The sequence below is a fragment of the Artemia sp. Qi Xiang Cuo genome, chromosome 10 (assembly GCF_049724085.1).
Source record: "Artemia sp. Qi Xiang Cuo chromosome 10, ASM4972408v1, whole genome shotgun sequence".
Classification (NCBI taxonomy): domain Eukaryota; kingdom Metazoa; phylum Arthropoda; class Branchiopoda; order Anostraca; family Artemiidae; genus Artemia; species Artemia sp. Qi Xiang Cuo.
In genome coordinates, this window is record NC_142803.1 from 54,895,324 (window position 1) to 54,916,162 (window position 20,839).

The 20,839-nt window shown below is 34.7% G+C and overlaps 1 protein-coding gene across 1 annotated transcript in view; it reads left to right on the plus strand.

Annotated features, from left to right (window-relative positions):
- Vps53 (vacuolar protein sorting 53) overlaps positions 1-9,630 on the plus strand; it is a 148,640-nt gene extending 139,010 nt beyond the window's left edge. Inside the window, exon 13 of the mRNA XM_089095546.1 lies at positions 8,899-9,630. Within this exon, the coding sequence (XP_088951672.1) occupies positions 8,899-9,099 (201 nt within the window). The 3' untranslated portion in view covers positions 9,100-9,630. The remainder of the gene's footprint in view (positions 1-8,898) is intronic.
- The last annotated feature ends 11,209 nt before the right edge of the window (positions 9,631-20,839 follow it).

Here is a 20,839-nt window from a genome sequence, read left to right on the forward strand (position 1 = left end):
GGTCCCTTGTTTAATTCCAATATTCACACGGAGTTCTGAAGGAAGAAGCGAGGATCCAATCTTTAAACGTTGCCTGAAATTCAACTGTTTTCTCCGATGGGGTTTCGAAACATAAAATAGAAAAGAAAATTAATATAATACTAACGAAGGCTATTTTTTTAAATAGTTGATCTTACCTACTTGAGATTCAACTTTTTCCTCCAATGGTGCCTCGGAAAAGAATCTATAATCAAATACCAAAGACAGCTATTTTTAAATATTAAATCTTACTTCCCAGAGAGTAAAATATTTCCTCCAATGGCGTTTCGAAAAAGAGCATAGAAAATAAAAAGAAAACAAATCAAACACTAAAAACACTTATTTTGAAATAGCAAAAACCGTTGCTGGGTGGATAAACAGAGTTTATGGCTCAAGGATTGCGACCAGGCACGTATGCTGGATTTTTTTCAGGCTGAGTGTAGGGGGGAGGGGCAAGTACCCAAAGTTCGAGAAACCTAGTATTAGGGAGACCGAGTCCCCTCCCCTGGTTACGTCCCTGAAAAAGACATTTGATTCTAATAGAAACTTTATAAAGACAGTGGCGTCGATAGGGATAGGGGAGAGGCGGTTAGTGGGAAGCATATGCCTTTTTGCGATATTTTCATTGAAAATGCTTTTTTATGGTATTTTTATTGAGAAAACGAAATATTAGCCCCTCCCCGGATTTGAAAATTACATTTAGAAACCTTCGCTCCTTTTGCAACTGGCGGATCCATGGGGACCCCCCCCCCCAAAGAAAAAAATTTCTGGCGTCCTCTTATCCTGTTTTTTTGCTATTTTTTGCTCTTTTTTAAACAAATTTGTCAATTTGGTTAGTTATTGGCACCCTTGTCACATTGCCCCCCCCCCACAATATTTTGTTTTCTTACCTGAGATTCAACCTTTTTCCTCCAATGGTGCCTTTGATAGAAAATAAGAGAGTTAATCAAGTACTGAAGAAGCTTATTTTTAAATAAAATCTTACTTACCTGGTATTCAACTTTTCCCTCCAATGGTGCCTCGAAAATGAACAAAGAAAAGATTAATTATGATAATACACAAGAAAATCTCCTGAAATAGAAAAAATTACTTACCTTTAGACTTAATTTTCTGATATTCAACTTTTCCCATATGTTGAATCCCATGTAAATAAATATTGATTATTTCTGAATGACTTTTATCAGCGAAAATATCTTAGCTGAAATTCAAATTTTTCCTCCAATGGTGTGACGCAAAAGAACCTAGAACACGAAAAAAATATTCAAATAATTAACAAATTTGTTTTGAAATGACAAGGGTTACAGAATTCAAGCTTTCCTTCTATGTGAGCTAGTTGTAAAAAGATGATAGTCACATACTTAAAGAAGCATGTATTATGTACTATGTTTTAGATTTTTTTTTTCTCTATTGTGGTTTCTAAAAAAAGTAGCTTGTTAAATAAAACAAATTGTTTTAAATAGTCAAAATAATTTGCCGGAGAGAAACCTTTTGCTCCATTTTAGATATTAAAATTTTACGGTAGATATTAAGATAATATATTTAGATATTAATTTTGACGATATTAATTTAAATCCTCTGTTGCGGGTTTTTTCTATTTTTGAAATAAAAATAAGCAAAATAAGCTATTGTTAAAGAAACGAGGATAAAAATGCCCATTATGGTCACCTTCATTTGCTTTTTATATGATTATATCCTTTTGCTTTGAAATACCTCTCAGTAACTAAAAAGGTGCGCGCATTGCATATGAATAAATTCTCAGAATGGTGTCATTTCAGTTTTTACCATGACGTCACGACTGCAAAACTTTTGGTGTCTTTTCATGATATTAATTTAAATCCTCTGTTGCGGGTTTTTCTATTTTTGAAATACAAATAAGCAAAATAAGCTATTGTTAAAGAAACGAGGATAAAAAATGCCCATTATGGTCACCTTCATTTGCTTTTTATATGATTATATCCTTTTGCTTTGAAATACCTCTCAGTAACTAAAAAGGTGCGCGCATTGCATATGAATAAATTCTCAGAATGGTGTCATTTCAGTTTTTACCATGACGTCACGACTGCAAAACTTTTGGTGTCTTTTCATGATATTAATTTAAATCCTCTGTTGCGGGTTTTTTCTATTTTTGAAATACAAATAAGCAAAATAAGCTATTGTTAAAGAAACGAGGATAAAAAATGCCCATTATGGTCACCTTCATTTGCTTTTTATATGATTATATCCTTTTGCTTTGAAATACCTCTCAGTAACTAAAAAGGTGCGCGCATTGCATATGAATAAATTCTCAGAATGGTGTCATTTCAGTTTTTACCATGACGTCACGACTGCAAAACTTTTGGTGTCTTTTCATGATATTAATTTAAATCCTCTGTTGCGGGTTTTTTCTATTTTTTGAAACACAAATAAGCAAAATAACTTTCTAATGAAAAGTAAAGAACGATGTTAAAATTTAAAAGGAGCAGAAAATAAATATTGTAAAATCTTCGAATTTTCTGCGGGAGGAGGCGGCAGCCCTCCTAATCTACAGGATAGATTCTGTTCTTTTTCATTTTTTATTGCTCTTTACTTTCATTTAAATAGTTGTTTTCGCGTGTTTAATCTAATAAATTGTTAATACAATCTTTGTAATTGCTTCTTTTTTGTATTTATTGTTTCTAGTGTTTCAGATTCAATCGGGTTTAATTAAAACAAATAGAAATAAATAAAAATAAATAAACTTCTCTATGCAAAAAAATGCACGTTGAGTCCCTTAAAAAAATAACGGTTCCTCCTAATCACGCTTTACGACTCTCGCTTTACTCCTCAACTCAAAGACAACGGTTTGTCTTTGTTATTTAGTGTTTTTATGTATCGGTGTTATTTTTTGCACACAAAACTAATTATCCATAAGTAATTATAAGTTAAAAGCAATTATAAATTTAATCAAATATAGGATACGAAACGCACAAAAGTATAAAGCAAATATTTATTTCTAAGGAATGCTTTATTAAGAGGACTATGGATCGTTCAGAAAGGATCTTTCAGTATCTTTAATCGCGTTTTGTTCTTTAATGCTCTTTATGGCTCTTAGTTGATCTTTACTTTAGTTTTTCCCCCGGCTGAGTTATAAAAATCAATGATGGATATAACTCTAAAACAAAATTAAAATGGGGGGAGCCGATATATTTTTTTTTATAAAATCTCCATTTCAGAGGGGAAAATAGGTAAAAACACTCTTTAAGTAGATAAATTTTATGTTCAAGTTTTCATTTTATGGTATATATAATGCAAAACATACCAAAGTATTATGCAAATAATTATTTGTAAGGAACACTTTATTAAATAGACTAGGGGTTATTCGAAAAGGAGCGTTCAACATCTTTATTCGTGTTTTTCTCCGGACGAGCTTTCGAGCAGTAAAGCGAATTCGCTCTCTGGTTGTGCTATGCTATAAAAATTAATTATGGATGTAATGACTCTATAACAAAATTAAAATGGGGGATTCTATATTTCTTATGTAAAAAGCTCCATATCAGGGGGGAGGGTAATAAGTAAAAGCACTCCTTAAGTAGATTAAATTTATGAGCAAGATTTCATTTTATCAATGCATATTACAAAACATATGAACGTATTAAGCAAAAAATTATTCGTAAGAAACAGTTAATTAAGTGGATTATTCATCGTTCGAAAAGGAGCGTTCAAAACCTTTAATCGTGTATTTTTGTGGACGAGCTTTGGAGCAGTACGACGAATTCGCTCTAAGGCCGCAAATAAGTTGACTTTAAAACTGAATTGGGATCCAACTTGAATTTCAGGGTTTTTATTATTTTACTTTTAATTAATTTGGCTGTTTGGTTATATTATGATTTGAAGTTTAATGATTTTTTTCTGCCATCCTAATGCTGAATTCAGGCAACAGTTTCTCCTGCTTATGGTTTTCGCTAATAAAAGATCATTTGCTGAAATTTTTACTGGATTTCTTTCATAAATCGGGTCGTTGTCAGGGAAAATTGTTTCAGAATCTAAATCGGAGTATTCATAAAAAGATAATGCAGAATTCAGCCGAAAAATTTACTGATCGTTGTGTTTTCGCGAGCTTAGCAAATTTCTCTAGCAAGCAGTTGTTGGAAAATTTGAAGCACTGTGTTCAGAAACCGACAATGGAGAATTCGGCGAAGAATTTTTACCGATAGTTACGTTTTCGGAAGCTAACAAAAATTTGTTAGTGAAACCTCTAACAAATCGAATCGTTGTAGGAGAAGTTGAAACGCAATGTTCAAAAAGTGACAATGTAGAATTTAGCAAGTGATTCTAATGATAATTGTGTCTTCGTGAGCTAATGAAAAATAGATAGCTAAAATTGCTAGCTAATTTCCCTGACAAATTGAACAATTGTTGAATTTTTATCGCAATATTCAAAGCTGATAATACTGAATTCAGTAAACAATTTTACTAATAATTCGCATTTTCCTATGGTAACGAAAATTTTTGGCAAATTTTTCCATCAAATTGAATCGTTATGAAGGATTTAAAACGCAATATTCAAAGAGTGTTAAGGTAGAATTTGCCGAAAGATTGCGTGGAATTCTGCGTTTTCGCCAGCTAACAAAAACTGGTAGCTAATATTGTTAGCGAATTTCTCTGATAAATAGAATCACTGTTGAAGAATTGGAAGCACAGTATTCGAAAATTAATACTGCAGGAAAGTAGGATGGCTAGTTTCTATGCTATAAATCCAGGAGTCATTGAAAATCTATGACTCCTGATGTCTCTTCACTTATCTGATTATTTTGTTGCTTCCCTACACTTTTGTTTTGTTTTGTTTGCTTTGTCTGTTTTTGTTTTTGCTTGCTTTGTTTGTTTTGTTTGTTGATTCTTTTGCTTTGTTGGTCGGTCTTCAGAAATAGGCTAGCCTAGTAGTATAGGTTGAATTTTTTTCTAGGTAGTACTGTTTTTTGCCCAAAAATTTTGTTGGCCAAATCTGAGATTAGTTAGCGAAAACCTATCCATCTTATTAAACGAGCAACAATTATAAATATGTTAACATTGGGAAGATTGATTCCCTTCTCCCAGTCCCCTCAATATGTTTCATACATTGCCTGCTGACTGAAATTAGAGATCCCTGGAGGTTTAAAGGTTTGAGCATAAGCAGGGGGAGTTTCAGAACGCAATTTACCTGTTTCTACATCAGTTGATTGTGATCTTATAGAGGACAACATTGTCGTTTGATAGCTGTGAAGCGAATCTTGTTATCTTGGCTGCTTCCCATTAAATGCGGCACCTTGTGGCGCAAAAATAACATTAATAATTTCTATGCCATGATATATGAAGCTAAGAGAGGAAAGGAAATAATACAAGAAAAGGAAAGTCAAAAAAGTGTGAGAAAACGAGGCTTTTGTCAGCCAGTGGACAAATATGAAGACGAAGAACAAGCAAATATTTTGACAGGGACCTCCGCCAAGTCGTCCTCAGTGCTAAACAAAAAAGAAGAAAAAAAATTAAAACAACAAAAATCCAACCTTTTGAAGTTTACCTGATAAAAAGCAAACAGACACTGAATAAAAGAATAAGCCGGAATCAATGAAAAAAGGATTTACGAAAGAGATTGAGCAAGAATGTTTTGCCTTGCAATAGTTTTAGCTCGTCTGCAAGTCTGAGGATGACTTGGCGGAGCTCCTTGTCGAAATATTTGCTTGTTTTTCGTCTTCATGTTTGTCCACTGGCTGACAAAATCCTCGTTTTCTCACCCTTTTTTTATTTTATTTTTCTTTTATTATTTACTTTCCTCTCTTAGCTTCATATGTCATGTATAGCCAGAGTGGTCTTAGATTGTATTCTATACCATGGGACCGAGCTTTTCTCGGTGATTATTGTACATGTAATAAGACTGTTCTTAATAAGACTAAATTAAAAAACAAGTTTTTTTTTTAACTGAAAGTAAGGAGCAACATTACGACTTAAATGGAACATAAATTATTCCGTATATGAGGGGGGCTGTCACTTCCACAACCCTCATTCATTACGCTAAAATTTTTAGTGCTTTTAAAATAGCCTCTTATTGTAATTAAAAGCTTCTTATTCTGACTGAACCTAAAAGTCAAGCCTTAGCGTAAAGAGCAAGGGCTGAGGAAGGAACAGTCCTCTGATGCATGGGATAATTTAATGTTGCGGCTTACTTTCTGTTGAAAAAAAAAAACTGATTGTATGTTTCTTGTATTTAGTTGCTGGTTGTTTTTCAAATAATGTTTCCTCTTCCTCCATGAAAAATTTACTCCTTTCTTGACTCCCCCTCCCCTCCTGGGGAAATTCTCCTTACTTTCATTTGATGTTTTTAGTTTGTGATTATTTTCAATTCCCCCTCCATGAAGTATTTCCCCCATAAAGTATCTCCCCCAATTGAAAGTCGCCCCTTGAAAACTTCCTTATATTTCCCAATAACAAACACTATTTGCAAACATTGGGTAAATCGCATAATTTACATCCTTCCCCGCTCCCGTGTAAAATTTCCCCCCGGAACTTTCCTCCCACGGAAAATTCTTCTTCCCCCCTGCAGGAAATTTCTCCCTAAAAATGTCTTTATATTCTCCAATAACAAATACTATATGTAAACAATGAGCAAATTGCATAGCTTACACCCGTTTCTCCAGGGGCTGTAGAGGGTCATGTCATCCCCAGAGGCATAGTTATCACACCTTACAACTATGCTGAATCAAATGACTATCTTAAATTTTTATCCGATTTCATTGGAGAAAAAGGGAGCGTGGGAGTGGGGCTAGTTGCTTTCCAGTGTTTTGACTACTGAACAGGTACTAGAACTTTTACTTTTCGTTTAAATGAACCCTCTCTTAATCTTTTAGGGTCGCTGGTACGATCATCCCTGGGAAAAGCAAAAAATAAGATAAAATAATAGATCAACACATACCTGCGATCTTTCTTCTGGTAAGAAAATGCAAAATTCCACATCTTACTAGAAAGGAGCTTGTAACCTCTGAAACAAAATTATCTTATATACTGAGTCTGATCGCGTGATTTCCAGTAAGATCGCTTGACTTTTTGGGGGTGTTTCCTGCTTTTTTTAAATCAGGCAATTTCTCTCAGGCTCCCAGCTTTTGATAGGTAACATAAAACTAAATGAGTTTTATATATTTGGAACCAGACTAAAAAGACAGTTCTTTCGGTATATTAATTGTTATCCAAATATGAAGTTTTAGTCATAGAATTACAGTTACTATTGGTCGGAGTCTCTTCTTACAGATCATAGTAAATTGAATACGAATTTTACCAGGACTACGAAGATGGTATGTGGAATGATCAGAAACAAGAGATAAACTGGTTCTGAGAGCCTCGGGAGCATCAGCGTGTAGTTGAAGAAAACGAAAGACACAAATATAAAGAAACCACAAATCTAGTAACGGCTTATTGATAGAATTTTAATAAGTTTAAATAAATAAGCTTATTATTAAATAAATAAACTTATTATTAAATAGATAAATAATCTTATTATTTATTTCAAGGGTTCCTCGCTTTAGTATATACATTGGTTAAATACAATAAGAGACGTAACTCTAAATTGAACATACTTGTTAGAATCGACCCAGGAAAAATGTCTGTGTAATCCTTCTAAGAGCAGTTTTTTTCGAGGGGGGAGGAGGGGGGCTAAAATAACTTGTGAAACTATATTCTAGAGAGTGTATCTTTACGGTAACAAACTTCGTCTTTTAGAAGAATTTTTTTTTCAAAACGAGTATATTAGTAATAACTCCGTTCTAATATCTAAAATTAGTAATAAAGCCGTTCTTAAAAACGGCGTGACAATGGTGTGAAAATTATGTTATTTTCATTCTTATCTCAGCTAAGGGCGTTTTTTAATTATTTAAGTTTTTTTATTTATTAATTAATTAATAATTTAATAATTATTTTTATTTATTAACCCTCTACTTTATTTTAATAAAAATAAAATTTCAAAAATTTTGAGTTCCTAAAATTTCTGCCTCCGGGACAAGTGCCTCCTCTGCCCTTCCCCTAAAACCGCCTCTGACGTCATTGCTGGTGCACTTAAATTCACAATACCTGTGATGGCTTCTGTAACCATTCGTATTTAATGTTTGTTAAGCCATGTGTTTCCCTCTCATAGCTCCTTCGTGCCGATTTCCAGCAGTTTTAAGTGATTAGTACGAAAGTTTCCGGTTCATAGCATAATCCAGCTGATCTAGCCTTAGCTCGAGACTTTATATTAAATTAAAAGTCTTCACGCTGCGCTACTTAAATTTTGCAGGCGAGTGCAAAGAAAAAGGAGCGGAAAACTACAAAAGGAAAAGATGTTTCTCTTAACCCTAATTCGTTTCATATTACCTCGTAACATTATGAGATTACTATACCATCTCCTGACTAGGCGAGTAAAAATAAATTTTAAGACAATCCCTATTATTATACAATATAAACAAATTTTCAGGATATTTAAAAAGGACGACATTATTTGTTTATGGCAAAGAAAAAATGTTTCAAGAAATTTTTGTTTGGGGCTCAGAATTTATCCAACTTTTGTACTTTGTAAAGTTTAAACAAAGAGCTGAAAAACGAATAGCCCCACTCGGGGCAGTTTGCATTTGTTAGCCTCTGTTTTCATTTTCGCTTCCAGTTTGTCTTTATTATTCATTTTTTTTTCAATTTTGTTTTTAGTTTTCATTTATTCATAATAGTAATTTATGTTTATTTAAAGTTTGACTTATTATATGAATTTATTTCCACTTGTTTTTGGTTTTATGATCGTTCTTTTTTTTTCTTTTTTTACATTAATATAAGAAGAACTAACGAGGCAGAATTAGAATTAGTGAGCTGAAATTGAATGAGATTCACATACTTGCTTTATTTGGCTGCCATTTGACCTAATTTAAATTTTAGGGCATCCGGAAGAATGAGCAAGGACCATACTTAGACATATATAAAAAGACAACAGACGCAGAGATACCTAGTGATGCCGAAGTTGAATTAAGCACCAGCGCTGGAAGTGATATGTTGAATCGATTGATCATGGCTTCTAAAACTTCCATCGACTCTTCCACTGTGAAAAAGTTGGAAAAATTGATTAAGAAGGGTCTTTAAACTGTAAATTCATGGTTTTCCTAAACAAGGCCATATGTATGGGGAGCACCGTGTTTGAACCCCCCTGACATTTTTGTGCGACTCGTAAAAAAGTAACAATAATGCATGTAAAAAAAAATTCGATGCTTTTGTGAAGTTTTTTAGTTCTCATCCCCCCCCCCCGAAAAAAAACTTGGATACGCGCTTGGTCCGAAATCATATGCATTCCCCGCAGGAAAGAAGTTTTGAGAAATCATAATTTGAAGCTGTTAGTTTGAATGAAGAATTCTAGTTAATTGTTGTCGAACAAGAATAAATAAAAGAAAAGGAGACATCTTTTGACTTTGCTGGTTTGATGAAAGGATTTCATAGGACGGATAATGTTAAAATTTTTGAAATGTGAAGGGTCTATCTTGGCGAAACAAAGTCTTCGGAGTGTAGAAGTGTGAAGTTTGTTAAGATTCATTAATCTGAAGTTGAATTTATGTTGAAATTGGTTCTGCATAGAACCCATTTGGTTTTTGGAAGGCTGAATTAAAATTTACCGTCCTCTGCCCTTCTCTCTCGTGGTTGTACAGGATATATCTAGCATAAATTTAGAAGATCTGATTTTTTTTTAGCTTCAAGATTGCAACTTTACAAGAAAAAATGGTACTTGGGCACTATATGGGCCTTTACAAGGAAACCAGTCACAAATAACCCGCCCATTCAAAGACTCCTATAGAGTAATGCAATGCAAGGTTTGGTTTTCATTGCGTATACGATATTTAAACTGTTGTTTTTGGGGGTTTAAAGTGGGTAAAAAGGTACCTAGGTTAGGTTAGGTTACGTATTTAATATATGCTATGCTTTTTAGAAAAGTTCAACTAAAAATAATCACTAAATATATACAAAAAAATATCACTAAAAATATCCAGTTATATCTTGGTCATAGTTGCATCTTACATAATTGTATATCAGATGCAAACAAATTCCAAACAGTAGTGTAAGCACCCCGTGTAGTGGCTAATACCGGTTTTACGATAGCGGTAAACCGGTTTTACATAATTGCATATCAGATGCAACCGCAATCTTACATAATTGCATATCAGATGCAACCGCATTTCAAACAGTAGTGTCAGCACCCCGTGCAGTGGCTGATACCGGTTTTACGATAGCGGTAAACCGGTTTTACATAATTGCATATCAGATGAAATCGCAATCTTACATAATTGCTTATCAGATGCAACCGCATTCCAAACAGTAGTGTCAGCACCCCGTTTAGTGGCTAATACCGGTTTTACGATAGCGGTAAACCGGTTTTACATAATTGCATATCAGATGCAACCGCAATCTTACATAATTGCATATCAGATACAACCGCATTCCAAACAGTAGTGTCAGCACCCCGTGCAGTGGCTAATACCGGTTTTACGATAGCGGTAAACCGGTTTTACATAATTGCATATCAGATGAAATCGCAATCTTACATAATTGCTTATCAGATGCAACCGCATTCCAAACAGTAGTGTCAGCACCCCGTTTAGTGGCTAATACCGGTTTTACGATAGCGGTAAACCGGTTTTACATAATTGCATATCAGATGCAACCGCAATCTTACATAATTGCATATCAGATGCAACCGCATTTCAAACAGTAGTGTCAGCACCCCGTGCAGTGGCTAATACCGGTTTTACGATAGCGGTAAACCGGTTTTACATAATTGCATATCAGATGAAATCGCAATCTTACATAATTGCTTATCAGATGCAACCGCATTCCAAACAGTAGTGTCAGCACCCCGTTTAGTGGCTAATACCGGTTTTACGATAGCGGTAAACCGGTTTTACATAATTGCATATCAGATGAAATCGCAATCTTACATAATTGCTTATCAGATGCAACCGCATTCCAAACAGTAGTGTCAGCACCCCGTTTAGTGGCTAATACCGGTTTTACGATAGCGGTAAACCGGTTTTACATAATTGCATATTAGATGCAACCGCAATCTTACATAATTGCATATCAGATACAACCGCATTCCAAACAGTAGTGTCAGCACCCCGTGTAGTGGCTAATACCGGTAAACCGGTTTTACATAATTGCATATCAGACGCAACCGCAATCTTACATAATTGCATATCAGATGCAATCGCATTCCAAACAGTAGTGTCAGCACCCCGTGTAGTGGCTGGGAAAAACATGAAATGGGTTATAAAAGAATAAAATAAAAAACAATAACACGCGCAATTTAAGGAAAATGAGGGGAGAGGACTCCAGGGGAGGAGGGAGCGTCTTTGAGGGACAGAGGGCCGTTTTTGGTCAACAGCTCAACATTAACTTTTTTCCCGCTGTTATATTTATAATTTACTTTTCGTCGCGCAAAGCAGTAATTTTCAAGTGTAGATTTAATGTTATCCAGCCTCCTTAAGTGAAAATGAATTATTCTAAAAAAGTGAGCTGTATTTGTTCGAGTGTCAGAAACATTACATATTTATTTAATTTAAGCCTTTTTTTTCAGCTATAATAATGTTTGGTGTAATTGACACAGAATATATTGGTCTGAAATATTCCTCAACTGGCATTATTTTCGAAGCAGCTTTCTTACTGCTAGACGAACAACGGAGTGAAGTTCATAGCTATAAATGGAACGTCAGATACAATATGTATAAATACGAGAAAAACAGATGGAGTCCAACATTAAATTTTATAAATCGAAACGGCTTTTACGTTAAAAACATAAGACTACGTAATGAAAATGGCTATGAAATGAAACATGTACAAAAGGAAATTCAGGAAATATGCAGTTTTTTCGGTATGCAAGCTGTATATGTCAAGGGAAACGTGCCAACTGATAAACTCTTACCAGAAAAATGTGATAAAGACATAGCATTATTCAATTTAGAAGACTTCAAATGTGAGAAATACCTGCATTCGGTACATGATCTGGAAGATGAAGTAAGATATTTCGCTCAATGGTGCCGGAATAGATACCTGACATGGAAAAATGCATCAGATATCTAATGACCTAAACCCATGCTCCTCCTCATAACAAATGGATTAAGCTATTTTTTTAAATATGTCAATATGTATATATTACAAAAAATTTTTGTTTGTTGAATATATTTTTAAGCAATAAACGTGTCTTAGCTTACTTTACTTTAAGTACTATTTTTATGTAAATATGTATTTTTTCAATTTTTTTTAATATGTTTAAGCAGGGAAACGTGCCAACTGATAAACTCTTACTAGAAAAATATGATAAAGACATAGCATTATTCAATTTAGAAGACTTAAGATGTGAGAAATACCTGCATTCAGTACATGATCCGGAAGATGAAGTTAGATATTTCGCTCAATGGGTTCCGGAATAGATACCTGACATGGAAAAGTACATTAGACATCCAATGACCTAAACTCATGCTTCTCTTCATATCAAATGGATTAAGCTGTTTTTTTAAATATGTCCATATGTATATATTACAAATATTTTTTGTTTGTTGAATATATTTTTCAGCAATAAACATGTCTTAGCTTACTTTACTTTAAGTACTATTTTTATGTAAATATTTATTTTTTCAAATTTTTTTTAATATGTTTGTTGGGGTTCCACCCCTGTTTCTTTTCCTTTCAGATAAATGACCTGTTTTCGTTTTCTTAATTGTATTTGCTTATAGTATAATTTTAAAAGACAGGTTGAATTTTCGTTTTTAAGTTAGAGGTGTCGCAATAAGTAAGCTATGAACCAAGTTCTATTTTTGTACTTCCTGATTTGGGAGTCATTGAAAGATAAATCTAAGAGGTAGAGTTGGGTTTGAATGGGGATGGAGCTGATTGGCTGGGCCAAGCAAAGGTCCACCCATATGAACAGTTGCGTGAAAAATATTATTTTGTTTTAGTGTGCGCTTAGACCCCGTTCGGGGATATTGATTTATGTGGGATTATTGTGACCCTTTTGGAAGAATACAAGTAAGATATTTTCTACAAACTGTGTACTAGTTTCCGTAGCTCAGGCAGGGTAGGAATAGAGCTACGAGTTACTGTCATTATTATATTGACAGGGAGGTTTGTTACCTCCAAGGAGAGAGCTAGAGATTTTCTAGCCGTAACCCAGGGTGGGTACACTTGGCTTTAGAAAGTGCCCATTTGACCACTCGATCGCGTTATCATACCCTGGTACAAGGTATACTGTAAATAGGGTAGTACCAAGCCCGATATGTGCAGAACCAGTGTGGTAGACGCGGGAATCACTTTATAATTTGGGGCTGGGGCTTTCCCCTTCCAATAAGTGGTGACACCCTTATATTACCACGCCAGTGGCGTTGTGGCCTGCCGGTATTACTGCCAGTGGCTGAACGCCACGAACATTGGTGGGAGCCAGAAAATGTCCTATCTGTAAACCCGATATTTACGGAACCGTTGGGTAAGAGCGGGAATCCCACTAACATTTGGGCCGACAAGGGGTTCTCCCCTTCGAGTAAGTGGCATAGCAACCTTTTTGCGTCATTTTTGCCTCAATAAGTGGTGACCCCCGTATGTACGCCCCAATAAGTGCTGGCAGCAAGAAACGGAGCTATCAGTAAACCTAAAAGTAAAAAGAATTCCGCGTTTTCGAAGCAACAAGTAATTTAGCCAACAAGAGTAGTCTATTGTGGTTACATTTAAAGAGAAAAAAAAAATACTGAATCAATTAATAGAATTATGAAGATCTATTATGGGATGTGCCTTGTGATATCATAATTGAAAAATTTACGAATCAATATATAGCGCAACTAATTAGTGTGTAAAAATACAAGGATAAAATTGCTGCATGTCAAAGCGATTTTTCGCGAGAGACCGGAAGTACATGGATAAAAGAATTTTCATTTAGACTGAAGAGGTAATTTAAGTTAATGTAATTTTGAAATTATGTCGGACAGAGATGAGATTAACTCAAGACCGAGAAGGGCGAGTGAAGCCCATAGAAAAGAGAGAGAGAGAGAAAGATAGAAAAGAAAGGGAGAAAGATATGAGACAACGTATATTAAATTTCATGGAGAAAGAGAGGATAGCCAAAGAGGTAGACGAAAGAAAGCACCTAGAATATAGGAAAAAATTACAGGATGAGATAGATCAAATTGAAAAAGATATTCAAGCCAATGAAATACTTCATCAGGCCCGTATGGACAAAATTCAAAAAGATAGACGAGAAAGAGAGAAAGGTAGACAAGAAAGAGAGAAAGAGAGGGTAGATAGAGAACGAAAGGAAGAGGCTGATAGAATAGCCAGAGAACGAAAAAAGGAGAATGATAAAATAGCTAGATAGAAAGAAGAAAGACATCACCAAGAGTTTAAAAGAACCATGATAGGTCTAATTCCAGAAAGTGATATTTTATCGCAACTAACTCCTAGGCTGTCAGATAATCCTAATAATTTGTCTAAGAATGAATAGCATGAAAATGCAAATTACCAAACATTAAGCACTTTTAGGAGAAAATATTAAACGTCGCTGACTACGGGGGGAGGTGGACTTGCCCATAAAATAAATTGGGAGGCTGGACCACCCTGTCGGAAAAAAAAATGCTTGATAGTCAAAATGGTGATAATCTGGTAAAAATTGATTCCTCGGAGCCTTTTTCTAAAAATTGCCATAATAAAGATGAGAAAGTAACCTATAAAAGAACGAATTGGGCTATAGCACATAATCAAGGAAATATTGACGAGTTTGTGAAATCACATAAAATAGAAGGAAAATTAAACAGAAAATTGACCAAAATGGTAATTGACTCAGGGAGTGAGCAAACTTTTGTGCGAACGGACCTAATTAAAAAGACGGAAATAGACCATAAAAATAATATTACAACAGTGTGTTATTATGGAGATAAGCACCCATGCCCGTCTGCTTGGGTAAGAATAGAAATTGCAAAGAAGGACGGTACGGTCCAGAGAAAAACGATAAAAGTAGGCTTAGTACCTATGATAGCAGTGGATGTTTTAGTAGGAGGAGACTTTGGAGATATCTTTGCAGAAAATAGAAAACTTGAGAACACTTTTAAAGAATATGAGACTTTAACAAGTACAGGCCAAAAGGAAGCGCTGATTGTACCAGAGAATAAGGAGACGAAATTTATCGTACGCGCTTTTCCTCGGAAAGTTCGAGAAATTTTAGTACAATATGAAAAACCAAATGTCGGAGTTCAGTTCCCATTTGATGACGAAATATTTGTTTCTGCGGTAAGATTAAAGAGAACTAAAAGAGAGAAAAGAGATATTAAACGGAGCTACAATGAAAAAATGCTGTCAAAGATGGTGGACACTGGAGTCCCAATCAGATTTAACGATGATTTATTATTTTCCGCGAATGACAAAATTGAGAACAGTAGAGATGAAAAGAGGAGTGTAAAAAAAGAGACAAAATTTGGAGATTCAGTCTGCAGTGGGGAAAAAAATGTTGGATGGGCTGTGCCTTGAAAATATAAATAATAGGGAGAAAAATAAAATGTTGGATGGGCTGTGCCTTGAAAACATAGATGATAAGGGGGAAAAAGAGGTCAAAAACCCAGGGGGAATAAAACAAGATGGTTACAAAATAGAGATGAATGACCTACAACGGGTTGGGGGAAAGTTGGGGGATATGGAATGTCGAGTCAGATTGGAAAAATTTGGGAAGGGATCTGATATTGGTCTGATCAACTCAAAAGAGGGTTTGTTCCTTTATGAGGGGGAGGAACCCCTTGGGGAAGATCCCCTGCGGGAAGACATGAAAGATAGCCCTTTTCCTCAATGCACAACTGGCGGAAAAGTTGTGAACCCTTTACTGAAGCCTTGTCTGTCCAGTCTTCAATATTATTTTCATCACTCATCGCCGAACATTATTCATTAGATTATTTTAGGGGATGGGGCCCAGAGAAAAGTGATTCATGGTTCGCTCAAAATTTTACTTCATTTCCCTGTACCCCTATCGTTGTCACTGGGCTTTGTATTTTCGGCCTTAGATTATTTGAAATTAAGCCAAGGGGTAATTTACTTTTTTATCGAGATATGGGGTTGTTTCCATAGATGGAAATTAAGAAACTAGTCCAGCCAAATTTTCATGATGGCTGGCATCATCATATGTGCCAGAAACTGATTCTCTGCTCCTCTCAAATGTAAATTCGTGAGAGCGAGACATTTTTTTTGTTTTGATTGTGCTGCGCACAATCATTGTCTACGAATCTTGGGGACTTCAACTTTCAAAACCTAATGCGGATGCTAGCCGATATAGACCATGGTGGTCCTACAGTAGAGACGTTTCGATGACAACCGATCCAGAGCCAAGCGGCGGAAGAGAGAAGGCAAATGGATTTTGTAAAGTTGAAGTTAAGTGTTTATGTTTGTAAGGGTGGACCACGGTAGCGCGTGGGCGGTCATTTTTGTTACGGGGGGAGGTGTTGGGGTTCCACCCCTGTTTCTTTTCCTTTCAGATAAATGACCTGTTTTCGTTTTCTTAATTACATTTGCTTATAGTATAATTTTAAAAGACAGGTTAAATTTTCGTTGTTAAGTTAGAGGTGTCGCAATAAGTAAGCTTTGAACCAAGTTCTATTTTTGTACTTCCTGATTTGGGAGTCATTGAAAGATAAATCTAAGAGGTATAATTGGGTTTGAATGGGGATGTAGCTGATTGGGTGGGCCAAGGGAAAGTCCACCCACATGAACAGTTGTGTGAAAAATATTATTCTGTTTTAGTGTGCGCTTAGACCCCGTTTGGGGATATAGATTTATGTGGAATTATTGTGACCCTTTTGGAAGAATACAAGTAAGATATTTTCTACAAACTATGTACTAGTTTTCATAACCAATGCTGGGTAGGATTAGAGCTACGAGGCACTGTCATTATTATATTGACAGGGAGGTTTGCCATCTCCAAGGAGAGGGTTCGAAATTTTCTAGCCGTAACCCATGGCAGGTACACTTGGCTTTAGACATTGGCCATTTGACCACTCGATCGTGTTATCATACCCTGGTACAGGGTATACTGTAAATAGGGTAGTACCAAACCCGATATTTGCAGAACCGTTGGAGTAAGCGCGGGAATCCCACTAACATTTGGGCCGACAAGGGGTTCTCCCCTTCGAGTAAGTGGCCTAGCAACCTTTTTGCGCCATTTTTGCATCAACAAGTGGTGACCCCCGTACATACACCCCAATAATGTTTAAGCAGGGAAACGTGCCAACTGATAGCTTACTTTACTTTAAGTACTATTTATATGTAAATATGTATTTTTTATAATTTTTTTTAATATGTTTAAGCAGGGAAACGTGGCAACTGATAAAATCTAACTAGAAAAATGTGATAAAGACATAACATTATTGAATTTAGAAGGCTTCAAATGTTAGAAATACCTGCATTCACTTCAGGATCCGGAAGATGAAGTTAGATATTTCGCTCAATGGGTGCCGGAATAGATACCTGACATGGAAAAATGCATCATATATCCAAAGACCTAAACTCACGCTCCTCCTCATATCAAATAGATTAAGCTATTTTTTTAAATATGTCAATATGTATATATTACAAATATTTTTTGTTTGTTGAAAATATTTTTAAGCAATAAACATGTCTTAGCTTACTTTACTTTAAGTACTATTTTTATATAAATATGTATTTTTTCAAAAAAATTTTAATATGTCTAAGCAATAAACATCTTAAGCCCCAATCGTCTTTATTCTTTAGAATAGTTCATCGCCAGGAAAATAATACTTTCATATTCAGCATGTCAGGGAACACACTTTCAGGCTCAGCATGTTGGAGAACCCTAAATGGTCATCCCTAAAAAGGTAAGTTAACCCTAAAAACTTAAAGAAATTTTCTGAAATCACACTTTCAGATTCAGCATGTCAGAGAACACACTTCAGGTTCAGCATGTATGAGAACCCTAAATGATTATCCCTAAAAAGGTAAGTTAACCCTAAATGGTTAAAGAATTTTTCTGAAATTACACTTTCAGATCCAGCATGCCGGAGAAGTCATGCATTACTTTTCAACTTCATGTATATCCCAACACCAAATTTCCGTAATGAAAAAGAAATATGTTACATATCAATTCTAATTTTTCCTGAGAAAATAAAAAGGTTCCACTTCAGTTCCAATTTTGTCAAAGAGATGAAAAAATTTAAAGTTCTGTTCCATATTTATCATAGAAGATAGAAAAAGTTATACTTTGTTCGTGGATATTCGCCATGTAAAAAAGGAGCTCCACTTGAATTCTGAGTTTTCTCGAAGAAGTTCAAGAATGTTCAAGTTCTCTTATGAATTTTCTTAAAGAAGAGAAAAAGTTGGCTCAATTCTGAATTTTACCAAAGAAAACGAAAAAAAAGCTTCCACTTCAGTTTTTAATTTCTCAAAGACATAAAAAATTTAATGTTCTGTTCTAAATTTTTCCGTCGAAGATATTAAAAGTTATACTATGATTGTGATTATTTACCATGAAGATAAAAAGTTTCACTTTAATTCTAAATTTTCTTAAATTCAGTTCCAATTTTTCTCAAAGAGATGAAAAAATTTAAAGTTCTGTTCCAAATTTTTCTCAGAAGATAGAAAAAAGTTATACTTTGATCGTGAATAATCACCAAGAAGATAATGAGTTCTACTTTAATTCTGAGTTTTCTCGAAGAAATACAAAATGTTCAAGTGCTCTTCCGAGTATTCGTAAAGAAGAGAAAGATTTAGCTCAAATCTGAATTTTACCAAAGAAAATGAAAAAACTTCCACTTCAGTTCTTAATTTCTCAAAGACATAAGAAATTTAAAGTTCTGTTCTAAATTTTTCCATAGAAGACAGGAAGTTATACTATGATTGTGAATATTTTCCATGAAGATAAAAAGCTTCACATTAATTCTAAATTTTCTCAATGGAGTGAAGAAACGTTCAAGATCTCTTCTGAATTTTCTCAATGAAAAAGACATTAGTTACAGATCAATTCTAATTTTTTCCATGAAAATAAAAAGGTTCCTCTTCAGTTCTGATTTTTCTCAAAGAGATGAAAAAATTTAAAGATATGTTCTTTTTTTGAATACATGTTTTATTTCATAGCCATTTTCATTGCGTAGTATTATGGTTTTAGCGTAAAAGCCGTTTCGATTTATAAAATTTAATGTTGGACTCCATCTGTTTTTCTCGTACTTATACATATTGTATCTGACGTTCCTTTTATAGATTTGAACTTCACATCGTTGTTCGTCTAGAAGTAAAAAGCTGCTTCGAAAATAATGCCAGTTGAAGAATATTTCAGACCAATATATTCTGGTTCAATCACATCAAACATTATTATTATAGCTCAAAAAAGGGCTTAAATTAAATAAATATGTAATGTTTCTGACACTCTAACAAATACAGCACACTTTCTTAGAATAATTCATTTTCACTTAAGGAGGCTGTATAACATTAAATCTACACTTGAAATTACTGCTTTGCGCAACAAGAATAAATTATAAATATGACAGCGGAAAAAATAGTTAATGTTGAGCTGTTGACCAAAAACGGCCCTCTGTCCCTCAAAGACGCTCCCTCCTCCCCTGGAGTCCTCTCCCCTCATTTTCCTTAAATTGCGCGTGTTATTGTTTTTTATTTTATTCTTTTATAACCCATTTCTTGTTTTTCCCATTTGCATGTTTTTCCATCCTGTCTGAAAACGATCTAACCTAACCTTTACCAGTAGGAGGAGAGGTGTCCATTTTCTGTTAAGTTTCGGGTAGATAACAAATACTGAATTTTGGTTATCAGGTTGTACCCATATTGAGTCAGTAATCATCTGAATAAATATATTAAAATAGGGAAAATAGTTTCTTAAAATTCTCAAACTTCGACCCTTAAGCCTAAGAAAATAAGAATTAATATATGAAACTTTATTTCTGAAATCTATAACACAATGTCTTTAATTTCCTCGGTGATATTAGGGATCTCCTTTTTATTCTCAATGTCATTTAATAGATCATGGGTATATTCATCTCATTCTAGGGCTAGTCGATGTCCCCTTGGCACTCCTACTGCAATCTTGAATGTCCTAGGGAGAGATTTCATTGAGGGCGCGGTGATTTGAAGAGGGAGAGGGGACTGGTAGAGAACGCTCCTGGATGTGCCAGCTATCTCCAAACGCTGCAAAGGGGTTTTAACAGTGGTTCTAGCCATCTTGTCAGGAGGAGGACATTGCTCGAAATTGTCCTTAAAAAGAAGAGAAAATTTAGTTTTTTTATGGAATAACTCTACCCACCTTAATGGAGGGGTCCCATACATAGGAAAAAAGCGCCCGATTTCGAAATTTGATACGCAACTCCTTTGCCCTAAAGAGGAACTTTCTTAACCAAAGTAAGATTGAACAATTTTGACTGGTGAATAACATAGATCGCTTTTTTACTATAATATACCTATAATGTTTTATACAAGTGTGTTTGAAACACACCGGTTCTTTATCATTGTCAGAAACCATCCCTCCCTTGCTTAACTTTTTTTATATTTTAAGCTTTTAAAAAATACTATTATTTATCTAAAGAATAGATAAATTGGTCCCTCCCTCCTTTCCCGGAAACCAAAACAAGTTAATTTTTATAAAAAGCAAGAAGCAAGAGTTTTACTATAAAACTCACTAAAGGTAACTTCTAGGTTCTGGATAGAACCCTTTGACCTAGGAATAATAGTATAGCATCAACTATAACTCGAGTACCATGAAAAAAGGGAATATTTCATCCATCCTATAATAGACAATAGTAAAGCGAGAAATGTTTTAAATGCACTAGAACAAGAATAAATCAAACTTTAATAGCCC